Source organism: Eulemur rufifrons, chromosome 8, assembly GCF_041146395.1.
Source record: "Eulemur rufifrons isolate Redbay chromosome 8, OSU_ERuf_1, whole genome shotgun sequence".
Taxonomy (NCBI): Eukaryota; Metazoa; Chordata; class Mammalia; order Primates; family Lemuridae; genus Eulemur; species Eulemur rufifrons.
The window spans coordinates 48,539,006-48,560,786 of NC_090990.1; the positions used below are offsets into that span (position 1 = coordinate 48,539,006).

General features: G+C 40.0%; 1 protein-coding gene across 1 annotated transcript in view; it reads left to right on the forward strand.

The window, feature by feature from the left end:
- Window positions 1-21,781, forward strand: part of ROR1 (receptor tyrosine kinase like orphan receptor 1) — a 373,290-nt gene that overhangs the window by 201,389 nt on the left and 150,120 nt on the right. The window contains exon 2 of the mRNA XM_069478025.1: window positions 17,757-17,828. Within this exon, the coding sequence (XP_069334126.1) occupies window positions 17,757-17,828 (72 nt within the window). The remainder of the gene's footprint in view (window positions 1-17,756; window positions 17,829-21,781) is intronic.

A 21,781-nucleotide genomic window follows, 5' to 3' on the forward strand; every position in this document is an offset into this window, starting at 1 on the left:
GTTACTTCCACATTTTGGCTATTATAGATGCTGCTATGAACGTGAGTGTACATATATGAGTCCCCGTTTTCAATTCTTTTGATTATGTATATCCAAAAGCAATTCCAGAGTGGAATTGCTGGATCATGTGGTAATTCTATGTAATTCTATTTTTTTTTTTGTGGAATTGCCTTATTGTTTTCCATAGTGGGTGCACCATTTTAAGTTCCTACTAGCAATGCACAGGGGTTCTAGTTTCTCCACATCCTTGCCATTTTCCATTTTTTTTAAACTCCTTTTTTAGCAGTATAATATAGTAGTAAGAGCATGGACTTTGGCTTTGAAATCTGGGTCAACCACATACTAGCTGTGTTAATTTAGACAAATTATTTATTCTCTCTGACCCTCAGGGTTTTTTGGGGTAAAATGTGGCTAATAAATGAGGGTTTTTTTTTTTTTTTAAGAGACGGGTTCTTGCTTTGTTGCCCAAGCAGGAGTGCAATGGCATGATCATAGCTCACTGCAGCCCCAAACTCCTGGGCTCAAGTGATCCTCCTACCTCAGCCTCCCAAATAGCTGGGACTGCAGGTGCATGCTACCGCACCTGGCTAATTTTTTTTTTTTTTTTTGTAGACAGGTCTTGCTGTGTTGCCCAGGCTGGTCTCAAACTCCTAGGCTCAAGTGATCCTCCAGCCTTAGGCTCCCAAAGTGCTAGGAATACAGATGTGAGCTGCTGTGCCCAGCCAGGAGACGATATTAATCTTATAAAATTATGAAAGTGAAATGAGAAAATTCATGTAAAAATACTTAGTTCAGTGTCTGAACATAGTAAGCTATCAGTGAATATTTGCTCTTGGTTTTTGGTGGTCATTGATTAGTCCATTAGGTTTTGGGACCACTCTGATTGTTAGATTTCATTTTGAATTAAAACCTACTTTGGTGTAACTTCTATAACTTGTGTAAGGTTTGCATTTAATTCTGCTCTTTACAATGTTACAGGATAAATATATCCCTCTTCCATGTGTCACCTGTCTGATATTTGAAGGCAGCCATTGGTCAGTTATTCACTAGTCTTCTCATGCTTGGTCAAACATTCTGGTTTCTTTCAACTATTTCTTAAGTAATACAGGTTCTAGATCTCTCATTGTGTGTAGCAACCAATTTTGGTCTGCAGTTTGTCTAGTAGAATAGAGTAATTGGAAATCACACCATGTCTGCCATTCTTTTTTTATTATTATTTCAAAATATTATGGGGGTATAAATGTTTTTGGTTACATGTATCACTTTTGCAATGCCTGAGTCAGTGTTATAAGTGTGTGCATCACCCAGATAGTGTTCATTGTACCCATTAGGTAGGTTTTCAACTGTACCCTTCTCTCCCCGACTCTGCTTGATTTCCACTGAGTTTTACCTCCCTCTGTGCACATGTGTGCTCATTGGTTAGTTCCAATTGAATAGCAAGTATATGTGGTGTTTGTTTTTCCGTTCTTGAGATATTTCACTTAGGATAATGGTCTCTAGTTCCATTGAAATTGTTGCAAAAGACATTAATTCATCCTTTTTATTGCTGAATTGTACTTCGTGATATACATATACCACATCTTGTTATTCTACTCATGAATTGATGGGCACTTGGGTTGACTCCACATCTTTGCAATTGTGAATTGTGCGTCAATAAACATTCGAGTGCAGGTGTCTTTTTGATAAAATGACTTCTTTTCCTTTGGGTAAATACCTAGTAGTGGGATTGCTGTTTTCCATAGAGGCTGTACTTGTTTGCAGTACCACCAACAATGTATAAGCGTTCCTTTCTATAGATGCTGCATCCATGCCAGCATCTATAGTTTTTGGACATTTTAATAAAAGCCATTCTAACAGGAGTAAGGTGATACCTCATTGTGGTTTTAATTTGCAGTTTCCTAATGATTAGTGATGTTGAACATTTTTTCATATGTTTTGCGGCCATTTGTCTTCTTTTGAAAAGCTTCTGTTCATGTCTTTTGCCCACTTTTTAATGGATTTTTTGTTTTTTTCTTGCTGATTTGCTTGAGTTCTTTGTAGATTCTGGTTATTAGCCCATCAGATATATAGCTTGTGAATATTTTCTCCCATTCTGTAGGTTGTCTATTTGCTCTGTTGATTATTTCCTTAGCTGTGCAGAAGCTTTTTGATTTAATCAAATCTCTTTATTTTTGTTGTTGCTGTGATTGCCATTGGGGTCTTAGTCATACATTCTTTGCCTAGGCCGATATCTAGAAGAGTTTTTGCAACATTTTCTTCTGGAATTCTTATGGTTTCATGCCTTACATTTAAGTCTTTTATTCATCTTGAATTAATTTTTGTGAGTGGTGAGAGATATGGATCCTGTTTCATTCTTCTGCATGTGGCTATCCAATTTTCCCAGCACCATTTGTTGAATAGAGCTTCTTTTCTTCAGTGTATATTGTTATCTGCTTTGTCAAAGATCCGTTGGCTGTATGTGAATTATTTTATACCTAGGTTCTCTGTTCTGTTCCATTGGTCTGTGTCTCTATTTTTGTGCCAATACCATGCTGTTTTGGTTACTATAGCCTTGTAGTACAGTTTTTTACTTTCCTCCCTAATGATGATGTCCACATGAAGAAACGGATGCAGGGACATTGGTGAATCAGTTCAACAGACTGAGCTCTCTGTCATGTTCCTATCCTTCATTCCCTCCCAGACTCTCTCCTTCCTCATTTCTCAGAATGCTTGATTTCTATAGAACTTGGCTTTTATTCAGTTTAGGGTTAACCTTGTATCATTGCAAATTTTCTCCATTTTATTTTTTCTCTCCTATCAGTTCCGAAGGGACCAGGGACTAACCCACTGCCATATACCTTCCTGTGGTCCTATAAGCACTCAGTGGGCACAAAGACTGTGCTTTCAAAATAAAATTTGGTTGCACTCTTAGACATGGAGCTGTGTCTTCTGACACAATCACAGGAAACCACTGAGGGCATTGGCTGGAGTATATGAGCCTTTTCTGTTGTTGAAGTGAACACCTGATGACTTGCCCAGGAAGAGAAGGCTGGGGTGGAAGGGTATTTTGGCTGGAACTCCAAGGAGCACTTTGAACCTAAGTTCATGTCTTTAGACATGAAAGTCTAGTGAGGGCTTCACCCCACCACACCCTGTCCTGTAATTCATTGACTCTTCAATGCCAAGCTAAATTGTCAGTTTCTAAATTTGCCCTTAGGAGGGTGAATAGAGTCCCTTGGAAATACTAGTGCTGTTTCTGGAAGTTCCCAAGTAGTTGAAAGAATTTCTAGATGTTTCTGATTTACATGCTTAATTCATCTAAATGTCTTTTCTTTATGAGATCGTTGACATCCAAGAAGACTTTTTGGTTTCATTATGAACCATTTTACCCTTAAAAATAAAAATCCCAAACCTCTATTCCTGAAAAGGGAAGTTGTAATTTTGTCAAAGAGAAAACATTTGAATGGTGCTCTCTTCCAGCTCAATTGTGTGTTTGAAAACCTAGTTCCTCATGTATTATCCTCCCAAGCACGTCGTATGTTTACATAAAAAAGTAAAAGCCAGATTCTCTTCTTTTCTTTAAAAACAAAACAAAACAAAAAAGTGAAGGGGAAGAGAGAATAACTCACTTTCTTGGCATTTTAATGGGATACCCAGAATCCTTCTAACATAAGGCACTATTATAGTTGAAAAGCATGTTAAAACTATATGTAAACTAAAAACCCTGTCTTTAGTAAAAGACTGGTAGATTCACTTACAGTTTGGTGCACATGAGATTTATCACATGGGTTTTGTGACTTGTACCACTCAGAACACTGAAAAGCAATTATAGTTCACAGCCATTTTTCAGATATTTGGAGTTGTCAGATTGCAGACATGCAGGGCCTATTTTGCAAAATCAAGGCAAAGTAGTCACCGTTCAGTTTGCCTGTTTACCAATTATGCATTTGGAATTATGCCATACTGCCTGCTGAGGAGCATCCCAACACAGGCATTACCTGGCGATATAGAAAACCAGCCAGTCACCAGCGAAAGGCAGGAAGAGGCAGGTCTTCTTCACTCGTGTGGTCCCATTGTCTGCCATGTCTAATTTTGGCCATGATCAGTTTATCTGTGCGGCAGACTTCACTTTTGTTACTTTAGTTATTCGTGATTCGCCACCTCAGGAAACTGCAAAACAACAGGAGTTAATGCTTTTAAGTTTCTTTAAGGTGAAGAAAGTGAGGCCTAGGAGTGTCTTTGCAATAAAGAAGATAGCTGTTAACTGTCAAGGGTGGTACAGAAGCCAGCATACCATCACTAACATGGTTGTCATGAAACGCAATGACCCTTCTCTCGTCTACTACCTGTCTTGCGTGACTAACACTACCACTCACATTTCATTGTGGAGAACAATAGGAGAGGAGAATGTAAATACCTGTAGTAATGTCTGTCCAGTGTGATCAAAATTCCCTGACCCATATTTTAGAACTCTGTACCTTTTGGGGAGAATTTCTTTTGATACATTTGTTTTTTGTTTTGTGTGAACGTTCTTAAAAAACCACAGCCCCTGTATATGTCAACAGAGTCTATTGTAAGTACTGTGTGATACACTAAATGGCAGAGAATGGAACAAACATCTCTGTAATAGGTTAATTGCACCATCCAGACATGTGCTCTTTTTGGTATTTATGTTTAAAGAGATGGACCATATACACACGCAACCTAGTACGAGGCTTTAATTAGTGAAGAGCAGAGGAAAGAACTATGGGTTCAAGTTTAATTTGACCCCCTTTTAGCAGTAAAATTTGTCACATCACTCTCTAATCCTTGTTTTTTGTCTTCGCTAAAATGGGGATAAAAACACTTCAACAAATTTTCATGAAAATGTGTAAATGTGTTTTGAAACTATAATTGATATGTGACACGTTATTAGTATGATTGCTCTGCTAATTAATGCAGTCTTTGCTGAAGTCCTCCTCCTCCTCTTGCTGCCTCTTCTTCCTGCTCGTTGCCATCACGACTACCACTTATTAATCTGTGAGCCGTTAGGGTAGGTCCTGTATCTCTTGACCCATGTCATCTTCTGCTTACCAGTCAGTTAGGGTCAGCAAACATTAGGTACCTAATAAGTGCCTGGCACTGAAGGATATAAAGTTCAGTACTCACAATAAGCAAATATGAACGTGTAGCAATATATAAGGGACTGTTTGCAGTTCCCCAAATTCGCATGGCTCCCTAAGACAGAAAAGCCTGTTGTCTACCTAGCAAATGTCTATGCATCCTTTAAACTCAACTCAAAGGTCAATAGCCCCTGGCAGCCTTCAATGATCATCTCTGTTACCCTCCTCCCTGCTCCAGTGAGGTGCTCCCCTCTGTGCTCCCAGAAAGCCCTGGGTGTACCCCAAGAGAAGTACTTGTCATGTGAAAGAGGAATCAGTGAGAATTCTTTTGTAAAAAAATTCTGCCATTTTATGCATGGTATAAAATTTTAAAAGGACGAAAAGATATACGGTAAAAAGTACTTTTCTTTCTTGCTCCTGACCTGCAGCCACCAGTTTCCCTTCTCAGATGTAGACACTCTTCCTAATTTGGGGGTCTCCCTTTTATAGTTATTTTATAAGAATGTATATTTATACATGGAAGAATATACATACACAGTATATATATACATATTGTATGTTATATACATATCCCTATATAAGAATACACAAGCACTTTTTTGTTTTTAAGCAAATTGTATTTTTCTATACACACTACCAGTACTTTGCCTTTTCTTTTTAAACTAATGATATATTTTGGTGATTTTTCCAAATCAGTACACTCAGTTTTCTTAATCTTTTTTTCCTCTGAATCTTTATAACAGTTGCATTGTATTCCATTGTCAATTTTGGATAGTTGTGATTTATTTAGCCAGTCCCCTATTGCTGGACGAACAGGTTGTTTCCAATCTTTTTCTATTCTAGTCAATACTGCCATGAAAGTCTTGTACAAATATCATTGCATACATGTTTGAGGATATCTGTAGAATTAAATTCCTATAAGAGGAATTGCTATTCACACAGTATTTGCATTTAAAATTTTCATAGATACTGCTAAGTTGTACCAATTTATACTCCTACCAATATAAGGGTTCCTGTTTCTTCATATCCCTCTCTATGTAGTAAGTTTATTAACCTCTTTTCATATGTCCACTCTGGGGAAAAACAACATCTCATTGATATTTTAATTTACATTTCTTATATTATCAGCAAGTTTAGCAAGTTTCATGTTTTTAAGGACCACTTCTGTTTCCTTATCTGCAAGTTGTCTGTTCATATCTTTTGCATACTTATCTATTGCATTCTTAGATTTTTATTTCTTACTGATTTGTGGGAACATTTGCTTACAATAATTTTTTCTTTCTTGTTTGTCACATGTCTTGATATTATTTTTGCATTTTTTCTTGCAGAATTTTTTAATGTAGTCAAATTTATCACCTTTCATTTTATGGCCTTTAGATTTTTGTGTCAAACTTTGAAAAGCTCTTTGCACTACAAGATTCTTAAATACATTTCTCCCACATGCTGAGGATACATTTTTTTGATGGAGACCTTGAAGTAGCAGGTCAGGAAAAATGCAAACAGTAGAGAAGACTTGTGGGGAAAGGCCCACAGAAGAGGCGGTCCTCCTGGTGGATGGGCTCACAGTATGAGGCTGCAACAGGAACTCAAGGGAGAGGCAGCAAAACAAACCCCAACATGTTGCTTCTCTCTCCCAAGCAATTCCATCAGCCACATATCATCCCTGACTGCAAATGGATAGCTGCATTCCATATGGGGAAGGTATACACCTTCTCTGAGCTTCCTCTTATCAGCTGGGGATCAAGTTGCCTATCTTGGTAGGAGACACACATGAGCAAACAGGCCACCTCATCCATCATGTGCACAGTAGCACTGGCCGTTCCTGTTCATTGCAGTTGACTAGAAAGGCCTCCTGAAATGCTGCTCTTTGACAGCTGTGGGAGGAGGAAGAGCCCTCCCTTTTCACATATGAGTGGCTCTTCGGCAAACCCAAAGCATGGTCTTGCATTTTTATGAAAAGTTCCCATGCCTGCAGCCACAAATAGCTAGGTTGCTTAAAGGTTGCAAGGAGAACTACATTTCATTTCAATTCGTAGTGTTTCCTTCAGATCTGAAAACCAAAACAGTCTTGGCAGATTGATGACCAATGGAAAGGAATAGTCACAAAATTAATTACATGGAAAGTTATTTTTCTTACTAATAAGAGAATGAACAAAATATGTATTGGATGAAGGAATGACCAAACCACAACATTTGAATAGCAATTGTGATTAGTTGAACTCTGTATTTATGGATGTGAGAGTATCATTCCAGATCATTGTTTTAAAGAGATCCTGTACTTTTGCATCTCCTAAATTTGATCAAATGAGCCACTAACACAGGACCCTGTCAGTCTGGGATGAGTCACTGTAGTAGGCAGTTCTCATAGCATTTCACGGCAATGAAACGGACTTCCTCTCTCTGTTTGGCTTTTGCCTTTAGTTTCTCAAACTTATTTCTGAATGAATGAGGATATTTGAAATCTTGTTGATTTATTTAGTGGAAAGACTATGGGCTTTGGAGTCAGAAATACTGGATTTCAAATCCTGGCTTTGTCACTCCATGGTGTTAGGCTAGTTCCTAAACTCATTGAGCCTTAGTGTTTTCATCTGTAAAAAGGGTATATATTACCCACAAATAATTCTATAAAACAAGCCACTCCAAAATGTAGTGGCTTAAAACAGCAAACATTTATTTAGCTCATAAGTAAATGAACTGGCCGGGCGCGGTGGCTCACGCCTGTAATCCTAGCACTCTGGGAGGCCGAGGTGGGCGGATCGTTTGAGCTCAGGAGTTCGAGACCAGCCTGAGCAAGAGCGAGACCCCATCTCTACTAAAAATAGAAAGAAATTATATGGACAGCTAAAAATATATATAGAAAAAATTAGCCGGGCATGGTGGTGCATGCCTGTAGTCCCAGCTACTCAGGAGGCTGAGACAGGAGGATCACTTGAGCTCAGGAGTTTGAGGTTGCTGTGAGCTAGGCTGACGCCACGGCACTCACTCTAGCCTGGGCAACAGAGTGAGACTCTGTCTCAAAAAAGAAAAAAAAATAAGTAAACGAACTATTATTTATTATTATGGCTATTACCACAAATGAGTGGTTGGGTGGTTCTCTGATCTGGGCTGAGCCAGGCTGATCTTGGTATGTTCTGTAAGCCAAAGCAAGTCCAGATTCAATGGTGGGGAAGTGTACTCCATCTCTTTATTGGAGGAGATGCAGAAAGACATGGGTGCAGAACCCCTTTTACAACCTACCACACTACCTTATAGGAAGAAATGTGATAATATACAGACAGTGCAGCTACTCTATCACCTATGCTTTCAGAAAACATTTGTTGAGTGCCTACTATGTGTTAGATGCAATGGCTGATGCTGTGAGTAATGTAGAGATAAGTAAAACCTCATCCCCAGCCACAGAAAGTGCACAATCTTAGTGAAAAAAAAAAAAAAAAAAAAAATGGATACTGAAGCAATCATAGGTCATGCTACAAAGTGCAAAGTAAGTGTGTTAAGAGAGGAGTAGATAAAATGCTGTGGGATTGCAGAAGACGGAGAAATTAAGGAGGCTCTGGGAAGGAATTCTGGTCCCAACTTATGCTCTGTTTAATGTTTCCCTCTAATTTTAATTATTGATCTCTCCAGGCTATCAATAATGACGTGTTGGAGGAAACCTAGTCCAGACGGGTTAAGCATTTTAAACTTAAAGCAATTTGAGGTGAATTAAGTATTTGAACGTTGCCAGCCATCTAGATGCTACACGCCCAGGCTAATATGGCTGGAGCAAAACCATCTTACTATCTTGCGGGATAGTAATGCTCCGAAATTTACTTCTCTGATTAAAATAATTTCCACTAATCCAGGAGCCCCTCAATCCCATTAATTTAAATAGTTGGTTTCCAGGGACAGCCAGAAAGTATAAATTATACTTTCAATAGATTTTTTCTGAAAATAGTTTTATTTCCCCCTTTTACTCTTCGCACTTTGGAGCTTTGAAATAATTGAATTAACAGTGTGCTAGAGGAGACTAGAAAAAAAAAGTTTGAAACTAAGGAAGGACTTCACCAGCAGTGTAGTAGAGAGCTTTAGTGGACCCAGGATTGGGTGAGGGGTGATCAAGATTGTGTTCTTCTGGGAGTTGATGGCATGTCAGGGGACCGTAGGCAAGTTCTCTTGCCCAAGTCTGGGTTTCTTCAAATCCAACCAGGGTATGATTATCTCAGGCCTTGATCCTTTGCATGTGGAGTCATGAGCTAACGTCTGTTCTGTGTATGGACATTCTTGAAGTACCTAACTATAAGGTACTTGTATTGCTGTAAGGTGCTTGGAATCTTAATAGCTTTTTCAACTGCATCCAAAATGGGCTTCTCTTTGTAAATGATTTAAGTGACTGAGAATCAAGACTGAAAAGGGGTTTGTTTCCCTGTCCTTCTATGCCTAGGGTAGGATGACTGCACATTTTTAGAGCATGCCCAATATGCCTGTTTAATGGAGGGCTCCATAAACATCCCAGCCGTTGAGATAGGATGTGTAACTTAGATAATGGTTAAGATACTGCTGCTCTTTACAGGATAATAATTTTCCAACTAAAAGTCTAGTTGGCTAAATCAATGGTCAACCAATTAAGAGAACCTTCAAGTTAAACATAAATATTTGACTTTGAAAGACATTCAAGAGGTACCAATTTTGTTCTTGGTTAATATTCGTTGAGCTGTCTCATTGTTGAGGTTGCTGCTCACATTGGAATTTTATGACAACAACAAGAATAATGTTTTAGTCTGCCAACTCCCTTTCCTCCAGATTCTTAAATTACATTAAACTTCTCAGTTCATTTAAACCTTTATGTGTTTTTAACTTTTTTTTACAGATCATATCATTATTTGAGTTTCCCTACCCTGGTGGTTTGTAGAGGACCAGTGGTGCTAGGCTATAGGTTATGTAAGACTCACCTAGGGAGATTCAATAGTTTAGAGATAGGGGTCCAAGAATCTATATTTGTTTAACATGCTTCCCAGTTGAGTTTGGGAATCACTGCATTCAGACTGTATAAGTCTTTACCCAACAGTGAGAGCTGCTACTTTGCTGAAAGCTTACCATTTGCTAGATACTAACTCATCTCCAGATACTATCACAGTTCAGCCTCATGACAATCCTCCAGGTTCATTACTATTATGCCCATTTTCTGAGTGAAACCTGAGGCTTAGAGGTATGAAGTAATTCACCCTAAGTCATAAGCTGGTATATGACAGAGCCAGGATTTGAACACGTCTGACTGCACAAAGTTGACATCTTTCATCCTTCTACTAAACTGCTTCGCATGTAGCTATTCCAGTATCGTTTAGAAGTCAGGCAGGACACAAAGGAAGCGTAAGACATGATCCTTTCTCTCAAGAAGTTTACTGTCTAATAAGAATGAAAGGAAGACCACATATTCACTGATGGTCAAAGGAACATAAAATTAAGTGGAAAATTGTAAAGAAGAAAATTAGGGTAATTTCAGGGTTTTTTTGTCTTCTCGATAGTAAACTGAATATTACCGAAATAAATATTAGCAAGTTTATTTTATTTGCCTGTTGAATTGCATGTTGTTTTGCTATGACTTAAACATAATGTGAATCAGAAGTGTCCTTCTGTTTGGGGTTCCAATGTGAGAAAGATTTTATTGACGTCACTGTTATAATCTTTCAAAGAGATGGAATTTGTCCATCAAAATATTCTGTTTTATGTATTCTGTTTTGTTGTTGGGCTCTAAGCAAGCAAATTGGAGCAGAAATAATTTAACCTGTGCATAGTACCATGTTGAATGGGCCATTATTTTCTTTCTTGCAGAGGCCAAGTGCAAATTAGAAAGACAAAAGGAACTGCAAACTTAGAACCTCTTAAACTAGTATGTTGGACTAACCCTCCATTCCCAGGAGATATTTATGTTGCTAAGGAGATAAAAGCACAAAAGACTCAGTTCTGGTTTAAGAATCGATTCTGGAAGTACACAGGGCTAGGGCCAAATCACTAAAACTCGGAGAAGCATTCCCTGTTCTTAATAGAAGACTCCTTTCTTAAGTACCCAAGTTCTGCAGACAAAGGCAGATGTGGGATTATGACAGGTGAACACATACCCATTGTGGACTATCTTCTCTATGACAATAGGAGTCTTGTAGAAAGGTGATGTCCTCACCAGGTTTCAGCTCATTGTTCACTTGTTGTAGAAAATCTTGTTTTATTCGGAGGAGGAAATTAGATTATCCAGGCTCCTGTGTCTTTCTAAACATCCTACTTGCCATAAACCACATAAGGTTCATCACCAACACCTTTAGTGAGGACAGGATCCTCTGAGATTGTGTTAAGCCCTTCCCCCTCCCTCTCTCCTTGTCATAGTAGCATTTATCGTACTATGTTGTAATTCTTTGTTTCTTTCTCTGTGTCCCTATCAGACAATGAGCTCCCTGAAATAAGGAACTGTCTTGATTTTGTTCACCTTTATATCCTGGCACCTAGCTGACACCTAGCTAGTCTGGAGCAGAGTAGGTACTCGATAAATGTTTGTTGTGTAGATGGACAGATGAATCAATGAACAGACAAATGAACTTAATGGCATTAAACTCTAGGTGAACATAAGGAGTTTTTTTTTTAAGTCCTTGTGGCCATGTGGTTTTCCAAATCGTCTGCAATATACTATGGCTATAGGGAACACCCAGTACGACTTCATTCCCATTGTGTATAGGACTTAACCAAGACTACATTTGTTTTGCAAGAGTCAAAAATAAACTCTCAGGCTGTCATGGAATTGCAGCTATGAAAGCATCTTTCTTGTGTCTCTTGTTTCTTTTGAGTGGCGTGTGACTCTGAATTGGCCAGAGACAATTACTAGGTAATAGAGTTTTATTATAAAATGGATTATAGAATATGCAATGAAAATGTACGTGGGTCATACAAAGGGGGAAATGAAATGGCAAACACCATAACACAAAGACAGATGACACAGAAGGATGAGTAAGAAAGAAAAACTGCCAGGAGGCACTTTTCAGAGGAAGAGTGTATAAGGAAGGGCAGTCAAGTGGAAATAAGAAGAAAGGCGTAAAGTTTGTTGATGTCATTAGAAACCCGAGGTGTCTACGGCAACCAAAAGGAAATGAAATGGAACCTCTGTAGGGAGATAAGACCAATTTCTGAGCAAAGCATTCTTTGACATGTTTATTCCCTTTTTCACTCTGTCTTCGCCAGCTCTCTCTGAGGCCAGAAATAAACTCTTTTATTGCACTAAACATCTGTCGAGTACTGGGTGGCACCAAGGGTGAGTGAGGGCGTATTAACTTTGCATCCACTCATTTGAATGTCTTCTTGGGGAAGATGAAAATTTGAACCATTTTGAAATTTCTTTTGGGATATTCCATGTCCGTAAGGAGATCTTGCCTCCTCAGTAACTATTTCGGATGTTTCCTTTAAGAAAAAAACATAAACAAACAAAAAACTAGAAGCCACTGAATTGTCAAAAGTTTCTATGGCTATAGTTGAGTAAGACTGTATTGATTTTTATTCACTTTCAAGAAGATGTGCATCATGGTGGTGCTTTGCGTAGCATGCTTTCAATACAAGAACTGCATGGGATCTGTAAGATTAATTTAACAGATTTAAAGGAGGAAATAGTATTTATTTCTTTCTGCCCATTTTTACAGTTCTCACTATATAGAAATATGAATAATACCAAAAATTTTGGTGTACTTTAAATTTTTCTTCAAAACATTAATGGCTTTGTCAAATGTACAATAATTGTGCCGTTTACAAAGAAATTGTGCTATTTACATGTTTCACACACAAAATTATGATTTCACAGTGATATGCAGGCAATGTGATTGGGTAATCGAGCAGGCGTTAAGGTTGCAGGATTGTGCCATCTTCTTTCTTTGTGACTGTATTTATAACTTCATTTAGCGATTACATCAGAAATCCCAATTCAAGGTCACTGAGAATTAGGATGTCTTCATAAACACTGAGCATAATATTTTCCACTGCTGACTATCCCATGTGGGATGAGGGAGGCTTTAACTTTTCTCTCTCCTCAATGAGTCCCCAGAGTGCAGAGGACTCCTCATTCAGGACCCTGGACATGGGGTAATGGTGAATCCAGGGCTGAAGCAATGCCCAGGCTGACAGACCCCTTGTGCCGCTGGGGGATGTAGCCTGCCTGCTCTTGTAAGTTACAGCACACAGTTGCTTTTCCAAAAAGGCACCCTTGGTTAAAGTGGTTTACCTGGCTGTGGGCTTCTCCAATGAAGCACTAGGGAGAGGAAGGAGACAGGGCTAAGAGCCTTGACCAGACAATGTCTAAAATATCACTGCATACCACAGCTCGCAAAGCCATCGGCAACCCTGCCACCCCCCAGATGATCCCAAGCAGAGGCCTTCTTTTACCATAGGAGGAAAGTGCGCCCCTGTTGTGGGACTGACCCTGGCTGCTTGGAAATTCCTTGGGCATCTCTGAGAACCCAGCCTCTGAGGATACATGTCACATCTTAGGGGCACAGACAGAAGAAAATGGAGTTCAGTGAGAAGTCAACAAACATGTGTTTATTTATAAACCATTTCTAAGCCCTGGCTCTATCTTAGAACTTCTGGGATTTTGGCAAAGCCTCTTGGCTGCTGTGGGCCTCACTTGCTTCAACTGCAAAATGAGCAGATTGTATTACATAATTTTTAAAAAATTTGTTTAAGGCCTTGGAGCCTTTTCCACAAGACCTGTAAACACAAAAATATGTAAAACAGATAAAAGTAGAGTTGTTCCAGTTAAAGGAAGCTCTAGAGCCTTGTACCCTTGTCCTGTATACCCCCAAATTCTATTATGTTCCCCTATAAATAGCTCCACAAAAAGCTGATGGATTGTCCACAAAGACTATAGATTGATAAATAAGTCCTAGGATTCGAGGGTGCACCCTGGTATAACACTCTAGGACTCAGTGACTCTGGTCAAGATAGGCACTAGGGTAGCCACTTGCTTCTCTTACTGGGCCTTTGCAGCTGCTCGGCTGGCCGCTGGTCTTGGGAGTATGCAGTGTGCCTGTGTAACCTCACACATCACGGAATCCGGGATACAGGATGTGGCATGGCTGGGTGCTTCTTGGAAGAGCTTCCACATCCTGTGAACGTTGGGTCTCTACCTGCCAACTGCTGAGATGAACCAGTAATCCTTTCAGAGAGCACAGGCTTTTATCAATGAGGAGGATTCAAGGCTCATTTTGTTCTTCCTTCCGAATAACACTCCCACTGTAGAGGCTTAAATACCGAAACCTTATGGTTTGCAGAATCAGTGCCAAAAAGTCAATCCTCGGAGAAACTGCAAAGATAATGGCTCCTATTGATCAAATCAGGAGAAGAATAGCTTTTGAGGTTTGCCCTCCTACAGAGGTCGAGAAAGATAAGGGCTGAAGTTTTCTAAAACATGCTTGATTTGCTTAAATTGGATAAAACCATATAAAAACACTTGTGTTCTTAGAGAACTGGTAACCAATTCAGGAAAACCTCACAAAATGAAAAGATTGGCTTGGATCAGTGAGGCATGTGAAATACAGTGTCCTTCTATAGGCATGGTGAATGTGTCATTTCAAACACAGACGATGACACAGCAGCTTACTAAGCATGGCCATGCAGAGGACGGCCACTGGCTGCCTTCCTGGGCAGAGGGGAGGCACCACGGCTCCTGAGTCTGTAGGCCGGGCACTGTGCAGGATCCTTTTGGTCCATTATTTGATTTAGTCCTTACTTCAGTCCTATGAGATGGCTTTTATTGTTCCCATTTTACAGATAAAATAGAATTCAAAAGATGTTCAATAACTTGCTCATGATCACAAATGAATAAGTGGCAGAAATGAGCATTTTCATCTAGGTGTGTACTTCCATTAAATATTCTACTGTCTTCTAAATGGTACATATTACTTTGCTATTACCACAGTGATTTTACACAGAGAAGCTGCTACTCTGGTAGTACATATACTTAGAAATGTCTCACATTTTGCCATAAGCAGGTGAACAGGAGAAGAATGGAATCCACCAGTCGAGATCCTTCAGGGTCAAAAGTGGTGGCCCTGTCCCTCTCTAAAGCTGCTGGTGGCCATGGAATTGATGGAGCTCGAGTAGAGATGTGCTCAATTTTTCTCACTTAAAGTTCAAGCCTCCCTTTCATTAAAAAATAAAATAAAATATTATTAAACATCATTTTGTGAGGTGGAATTATTAATATTAAACTTTCCACATAAAATAATCAGCCTTTTTTTAAAAAAATGTGGCCTTGGAAGGTAATATTTTTCAGGGAAGTTATTCATATTTTAAAATATTTTATCTGTTTTTGTTATCATTTTATCTGAGAAGCTGAACATGTGGTTATCTAAAGGAATGGATCTTGAGCCTGAGAACAAAATTCCTCAGAATCAGCACAATCACTTAATGAGCATGTGAATTGGAATTATCTCTGCTGTAGCCCAAGAACTGAGTGGTAATTAGTGTCCAGGGACACGTGGGGAATGATTTCACTGTTAGTGGTGCCAAGAATCTATTCATTTGTCATCGGTCCCAAATTATATTCCATCAGCAATTCAATCTCAGCTTGGAAAAACCAAGTGACATATAACTAACTTTCTATAAAATTAATACTGTAAAATGAGACCTATATTTCTGGCAGTTTCACTGTGAGCAGCAGTAAGATGAAGCTATGAAAATATCGAAGGGAAATGCTGTCGAGGTCTGTCGTAATCCTGCCACTTTTCAACCTTTGCTTTCTTGCCTGAAGTGCCGCCCTGGCTGCCATGCTTCTACTCCCAAGCTCCCTGAGGTCTGGGAGTGCTCGATGAGCCATTGCATAAGGCTGACCACAGTAGTCGGCAATACTGCAAAAAGGTCTGTTACTATTGAAGGAGCCTAAGTGGGTGGTCGTAGGATGAGGGAGAATGGGGGTCAGAGTGGAGTTGGGGTTGGAGTCATTTGAGGAGGGCCCCGAAATGTAGACACATAGCTCTTCCTGGTGAAATCACCTGTGTGAAATACCCATTCCTAGGACGAGGGGCGGATGAGAGAAGCACCGCTTTCCACTGTGGTTTTGTGTTAAGCATTTTTCCTACTGGGGCAAATTTTTCTTTTTGGTTTCATATTTTGGAATTTTATGTGCTGTAAGATCCCTGCCATACTTCCCATCTGACTTCAGGTCCCCTTAGGGGAATTTGTGCTGCTTTGGGCTCAGGATGTAGGAGGGGACTGAGGCCATTGGGGCTGGGGAGGATGTATGTGGCTTGTCTATTTCTTTTCCACCTGCTTCTAGGACCAGGAAAGAGGTAAGCCAAGGAGGTCTGTACAAAGCAAACAACCCTTTTGTCTCCGCTGTGTGGCAGGTAGACAAACTAGAAGTGTCCCTTTGCAAGGTCTCAGTGGGTCAACATCCTGTTCCTGTGCAAGCTCAGTCAGCGATGCTGACGTGTGGCTTCTGTGGCCATTTGGCAGACAGTCACCATCAGTAAATAAGGAAATGTAGAAAGTGTGCTTATCTCTGTGAAAAGGTGAAGCCGGAGGTGAGGTGATTTTTTTTAAACCAGGTTTCACAGACTTGAATACTGGTCAGCGCAGACTGCCTGGAGGTGTGGGGCACTAGAGTCAAACAGACCTGGATTTGAATGCCAGTTGTTCCAATTATTAAAGTTCATCTTGTGTTCCAACTCAGACTCATTTTGTGTTGAAAAAAACGCTGTGGCAGATCCCAGGCTTAATGCGCAAAAAGATCCATAATTGATTAATGATGCCTGCGCTGGATTGAAGGGGGCTGGGGAGATGCGGAGGAGGAATTGACAGCGTATGTGCCTTACATGCAATGACCCTGGGTCCGCCAAGATCCTGTCCAGCACTATTGTCCTGTAATAATGTTGTGTGTGTGTGTGTGTGTGTGTGTGTGCGTGCACGCGTGCATGTTAGACATAGCCTAAAAGGAGGTTAGCATAATCCCATTACAATGTTAGTAGGATGGTGCCATGGCTTACATTTTCAAAAACTACAACAAAAACCATGATTTGTATACTATAGTCTATTACTGACGAGTGTATTATGTCCTTTAGGTTGTTGATTTGCATGTTTGTTTTAATTTATGATGATTTTTGAAAATTATCTCTTTAAGTTTAGTTACCACAAATGACTCTTTATATTCAAATACTTAGCTTTCATTTGTCTTGACTTAAAGTTCCAATGTAGAGAAATGAATTTCTCTTTTCCCAAAAATGCTACCGATTCACAAACACAAGCAATGAAATCAGCAGTAGGAGCAACGTTGCTCTTATTTTTCACCAGAAGGCTATTGGATATATTAGTCTTCTAATAAGAAGATCAATCTATTGATCGTCTAACAAGAAAAGGAAGAGTTTGATAATGTGTGGTCATTTCTGCAAGTTCCCTTTTTGTTAATGTAATATTTTGAATTTTCAAGCCAGTTTTTTAAAGTAAAAATCTTCAGATCTGGCCTATAGATTGTTCATTTGGATGGCCTCTAAAACGCAGGCGCCTCCGCCTGGCAACCACCGCGGCCATTCCAGTGTAATTAGCTATGGGAGTCTGGTGGTCTCTCTCCGAAGGCAGACCATTTGGAAACCTCCTATAATGCTTCTAACAGCCCATAAGTTACTATATTTAATATTGCCCTTGTCTTTCTCCCCTCCCTTTTTTTCTTTTCAGAAACAGAGTCGTCAGTCACTGCTGAGTTAGTGCCTACCTCATCATGGAACATTTCGAGTGAACTTGACAAAGGTACACAGTGGGGACACATGGGGCGGCGAGGGGGGAGGCATGAAACTCCATTTTTAATCCTGGCATGACCCTTTTTGAAATCAGCTGTTTTCCAGATCACTAGGAGAAGATGGGGGCTGAAGTAAATTTCCAGCTTACTTTGTCATCATTTAACATTTGATTACTTGGAATTCTGTTATATCTGGAGTTTTTTTTTTTTTTTTTCCCTCTCTTTCCTTTCCCTTCTTCCTCTAAAATGTTCCACATGGTAAAAATGCTTCAAGATGTGAAATAGGGTCGTTTCTGACCTTCCTGACACTACATCTAGTGGATCTTATTTAGGGGATTTGATTCAGCCTTAGCCAGGATTGATCAGAGCTGTTTGCTGGGTGACCTTTCCCAATGAGCATTTGATGTGTTTGCAGGGTTCAGCACAGAGTATTTGGAATGTTTGTAATTGCCTGTGCATACAGATGGCAGCTTCCTGTGTGCACATGGGGAACAGGTTCCTGCTAGGAGCTCGTTGTTTAGCATTAATTGAGCCCCACCACATGCTTAGCGTTGACTACGCTATAGAGAGTCTCTGTCTCTGTCCTGGGGTGGTAGATCAGGACACAGCAAAGCCCCAGCAATCTGGCTCAACCGACCCCAAGCCTTAGTTCTTTCTCTTTATTCCCCTTATGTCCTTTTATGCATCTCCAGCCAAATTTCTGTTTCTTCTTATATATCCTGTGCTTTTCTGCCTCTCTACTTTTGTCTTTTTTTCCACCTGAATTATTTTTCCTTCTTTGCCAATACCCATTCTCCCCCTTCTGCAAGGCAACAAATTACGTTTCCTTTAAGACCAAGCATAAATTTTATATTATTCACAGTTTTGTCTGATTCCTCCAGCAGGAAGTGGCCTTTCCCTCTTTGGAGCTCCCATTTTCTCTGTTCCTCTCTTTGCATCGTCTATATTATATCGTAGTGATTTATATACCTGTCTGTCTTGCCCTTAAACCTGGAAGTTTCTTGTAGGTAGAATTTCTATCTTGTTTCTTTTTTTCTTTCTTTCTTTCTTTTTGCCTTGTGTCCCTCACAAAATCTAGCACAGACTCTTGTTCATAGGAAATCTTTAATAACTATGTGTGGAATGATAAGTCAAATCTTATCTAGTGAGAAGCTACATTCATGCATATACGTACAAATACATTCAACAGACTTACTGAGTTTCTTCTTTAGTTCAGGCATGATTCTAGGTTCTGAGATTACTGTGGTAAAAAGAGCTCAGAAGTCATTGTCAAATATGGTCTTTTATGACCAGCACTCTATCATCTGCTATTACAGTCACTGAAAGTTGTATTTCCTCTCTGAGAAGAAGTAACTTTATTTTATAAAAGAGCAATAGGCAAAGTTATTTTGCTGGTTATACTTTATCAGGCATTTTACAATAGTGGGATGAAGTGAGGTGTCATTTCACCTTAAATCAAAGGACTTTTAGGATCATTTTTTTCTATTTTCAAATTTGATGTGGACATTCTTTTTCTATTATAATTAAAACAGATAAAAATAGAGCCTGTGTGTCATTCCTCCCCATCTCCAGCACCAAGCATAATGCCTAGCATTTGATTTTCAACAAATATTTGTAGAATATTTTTTAACTAAAAAGCAGGAAAGGACAGTGAATGTAAACTTAGTGCCTACTCTGTACCAGGAACTGTGGTAGGCGCTTTCAAGTATGTAAACTCACTCTGCAAGCTCTTTATGGAGCCAACAGGAAAATTATATTATTGCATACTGCGTGCTGTTGATCACCACGGCAGCTGAGTGCACTGTCTCCCAGGCATTCATATCCCCTCCTCCTGGGGGGCAGATTCCCTAACACGGAGACGCGGTAAAACAAAATCCATCACTTGGTGTGTCCCGCTGCCTCCCTCGTCACCCAGCTGCTCTGTTCCACCGTCAGTCCCACGGTGACTCCCAGCCTCGCTCAGGTCCCAGTGTTCTGTTGAACAAGTCCAGTCAGTGGTATGAAACAGTTACCTGTCTATCCTTTCCAACAGGAAATGAAATTTAAAAGAGACAAGGCCACCCGAGAAGAGCCGTTGAAAGCTGCTATTGATGGCCCATGAGGGTAATTTCTGAAACAAATGCTTCAGAACCAAATACTACCTAAAATAAATTGATCCACAGGGGCTCAACCTCAGCTCCCCGGGAGAGAGCTGGGGTGGGTGTGAGGAGGGCCTCTTTCCCCTTCTTCCCTATCCAGTCACAAGAAGTCTCAGAGGTTCTCTATAGAAGGCCAAATGTTTCTTTTGGAGAAAGGACTGGAAATTGCTCCCATAGGTAGCAGAAAGGGAGGGAGCCTACTACTTAAAAAAATACTGAGGCTGCTTCCAACTGCAAATAGTTCTCTGTGCTGACAGTCTAGATTTGGGGGTATTTTTGCCCTGGTTTGCCTTTTTAAATATGGCTTTCTTTCCCAGCTTGAAGCTTTATACATAGCAGGGAAGTGTACAGCATGGTTCTTATGAGCTTGGGCTCTAGAGTTACTATGACTCTGAGCTTCCTCTTGCTCTCCTGTGCAGTGGGGGTAGGGGGTATTTGTATCTATCACCTAAGGTTGTTTTCCTGGCCAAAAAGCATGTCTGTGGGTCGCATGCCTGTGTTGTGATAGGATCGCCGCTTGCATGGTCACAGTAGACAGACTAGACTCAGCCCTTAAGCCCACCTCTTCCCCAGAGCTTTGCCATCAAGGCCTGTGACCGGGTTCTCTAGTTGGGCAGTGGTTCTTCCTCTTGTCCCCCCTCTCTGTTACTTGGTTTGTTCTTGGCACATAATTGGTCTATTTAAATGGTATTAATTAGCCTACAGTTTAGAGCTTGATCCTTAACTAGTCCAAATGGGATGACTGAGTCATTGTGCTCCTGATTGTATATATCTGGAGCTGTGTCAGTGAGTGAAGGTGGCAGAGCAGGGATGGACTAGATCTTGCCTTGGCACTTGGCAAGCTGATCAGCAGTCCCCCTGGGACTGGGGTCTCTGAGAGCTCATCCATCCTTGTGCTCCCTTTTCAAAACTGGTAGCTGGTTAGAGGAATTCCTGGGGTAGCCATGTAGTATTTTAAATCACCCAAATTCAGCAGGTTTGGGCCTTAAACAACATCTTTTTTTAATGACTTTTCTAAAAATTTCAAAATATTAAGGGGGTACAAATGTTTTTGGTTACATGGATCACTTTTGGACTTTATTTCTTTTTTATAATTTATTTTTATCTTTTTAAAACTTTTTTTTTCAGCATATTACAGGGTACAAATGTTTAGGTTACATATATTGCCTTTGCTCCACCCGAGTCAGAGCTTCAAGCATGTCCATCCCCCAGACGGTGCGCACTGCACCCATTAGGTGTGAATTTACCCATCCCCTCCTCCCCCCTCCCATCTGCCCGACACCTGATGAATGTTGTTACTATATGTGCACTTAAGTGTTGATCAGTTAATACCAGTTTGATGGTGAGTACATGTGGTGCTTGTTTTTCCATTCTTGTGATACTTTACTTAGTAAAATGGGCTCCAGCTCTATCCAGGATTATACAAGAGATGCTAGATCACCATGGTATTTTGTGGCTGAGTAGAACTCCATGGTATACATATACCACATTTTATTAATCCACTCATGTATTGATGGGCACTTGGGTTGTTTCCACATCTTTGCAATTGTGAATTTTGCTGCTATAAACATTCTAGTGCAGATGTCTTTTTTATAGAATGTCTTTTTTTCCTTTGGGTAGATGCCCAGTAATGGGATTGCTGAATCAAATGGTAGTTCTACTTGTAGCTCTTTGAGGTGTCTCCATATTACCTTCCACAGAGGTTGTACTAGTTTGCAGTCCCACCAGCAGTGTATGAGGTTCCTATCCCTCCGCATCCACACCAGCATTTATTGTTTTGGGACTTTTTAATAAAGGTCATTCTCACTGGAGATAAGTGATATCTC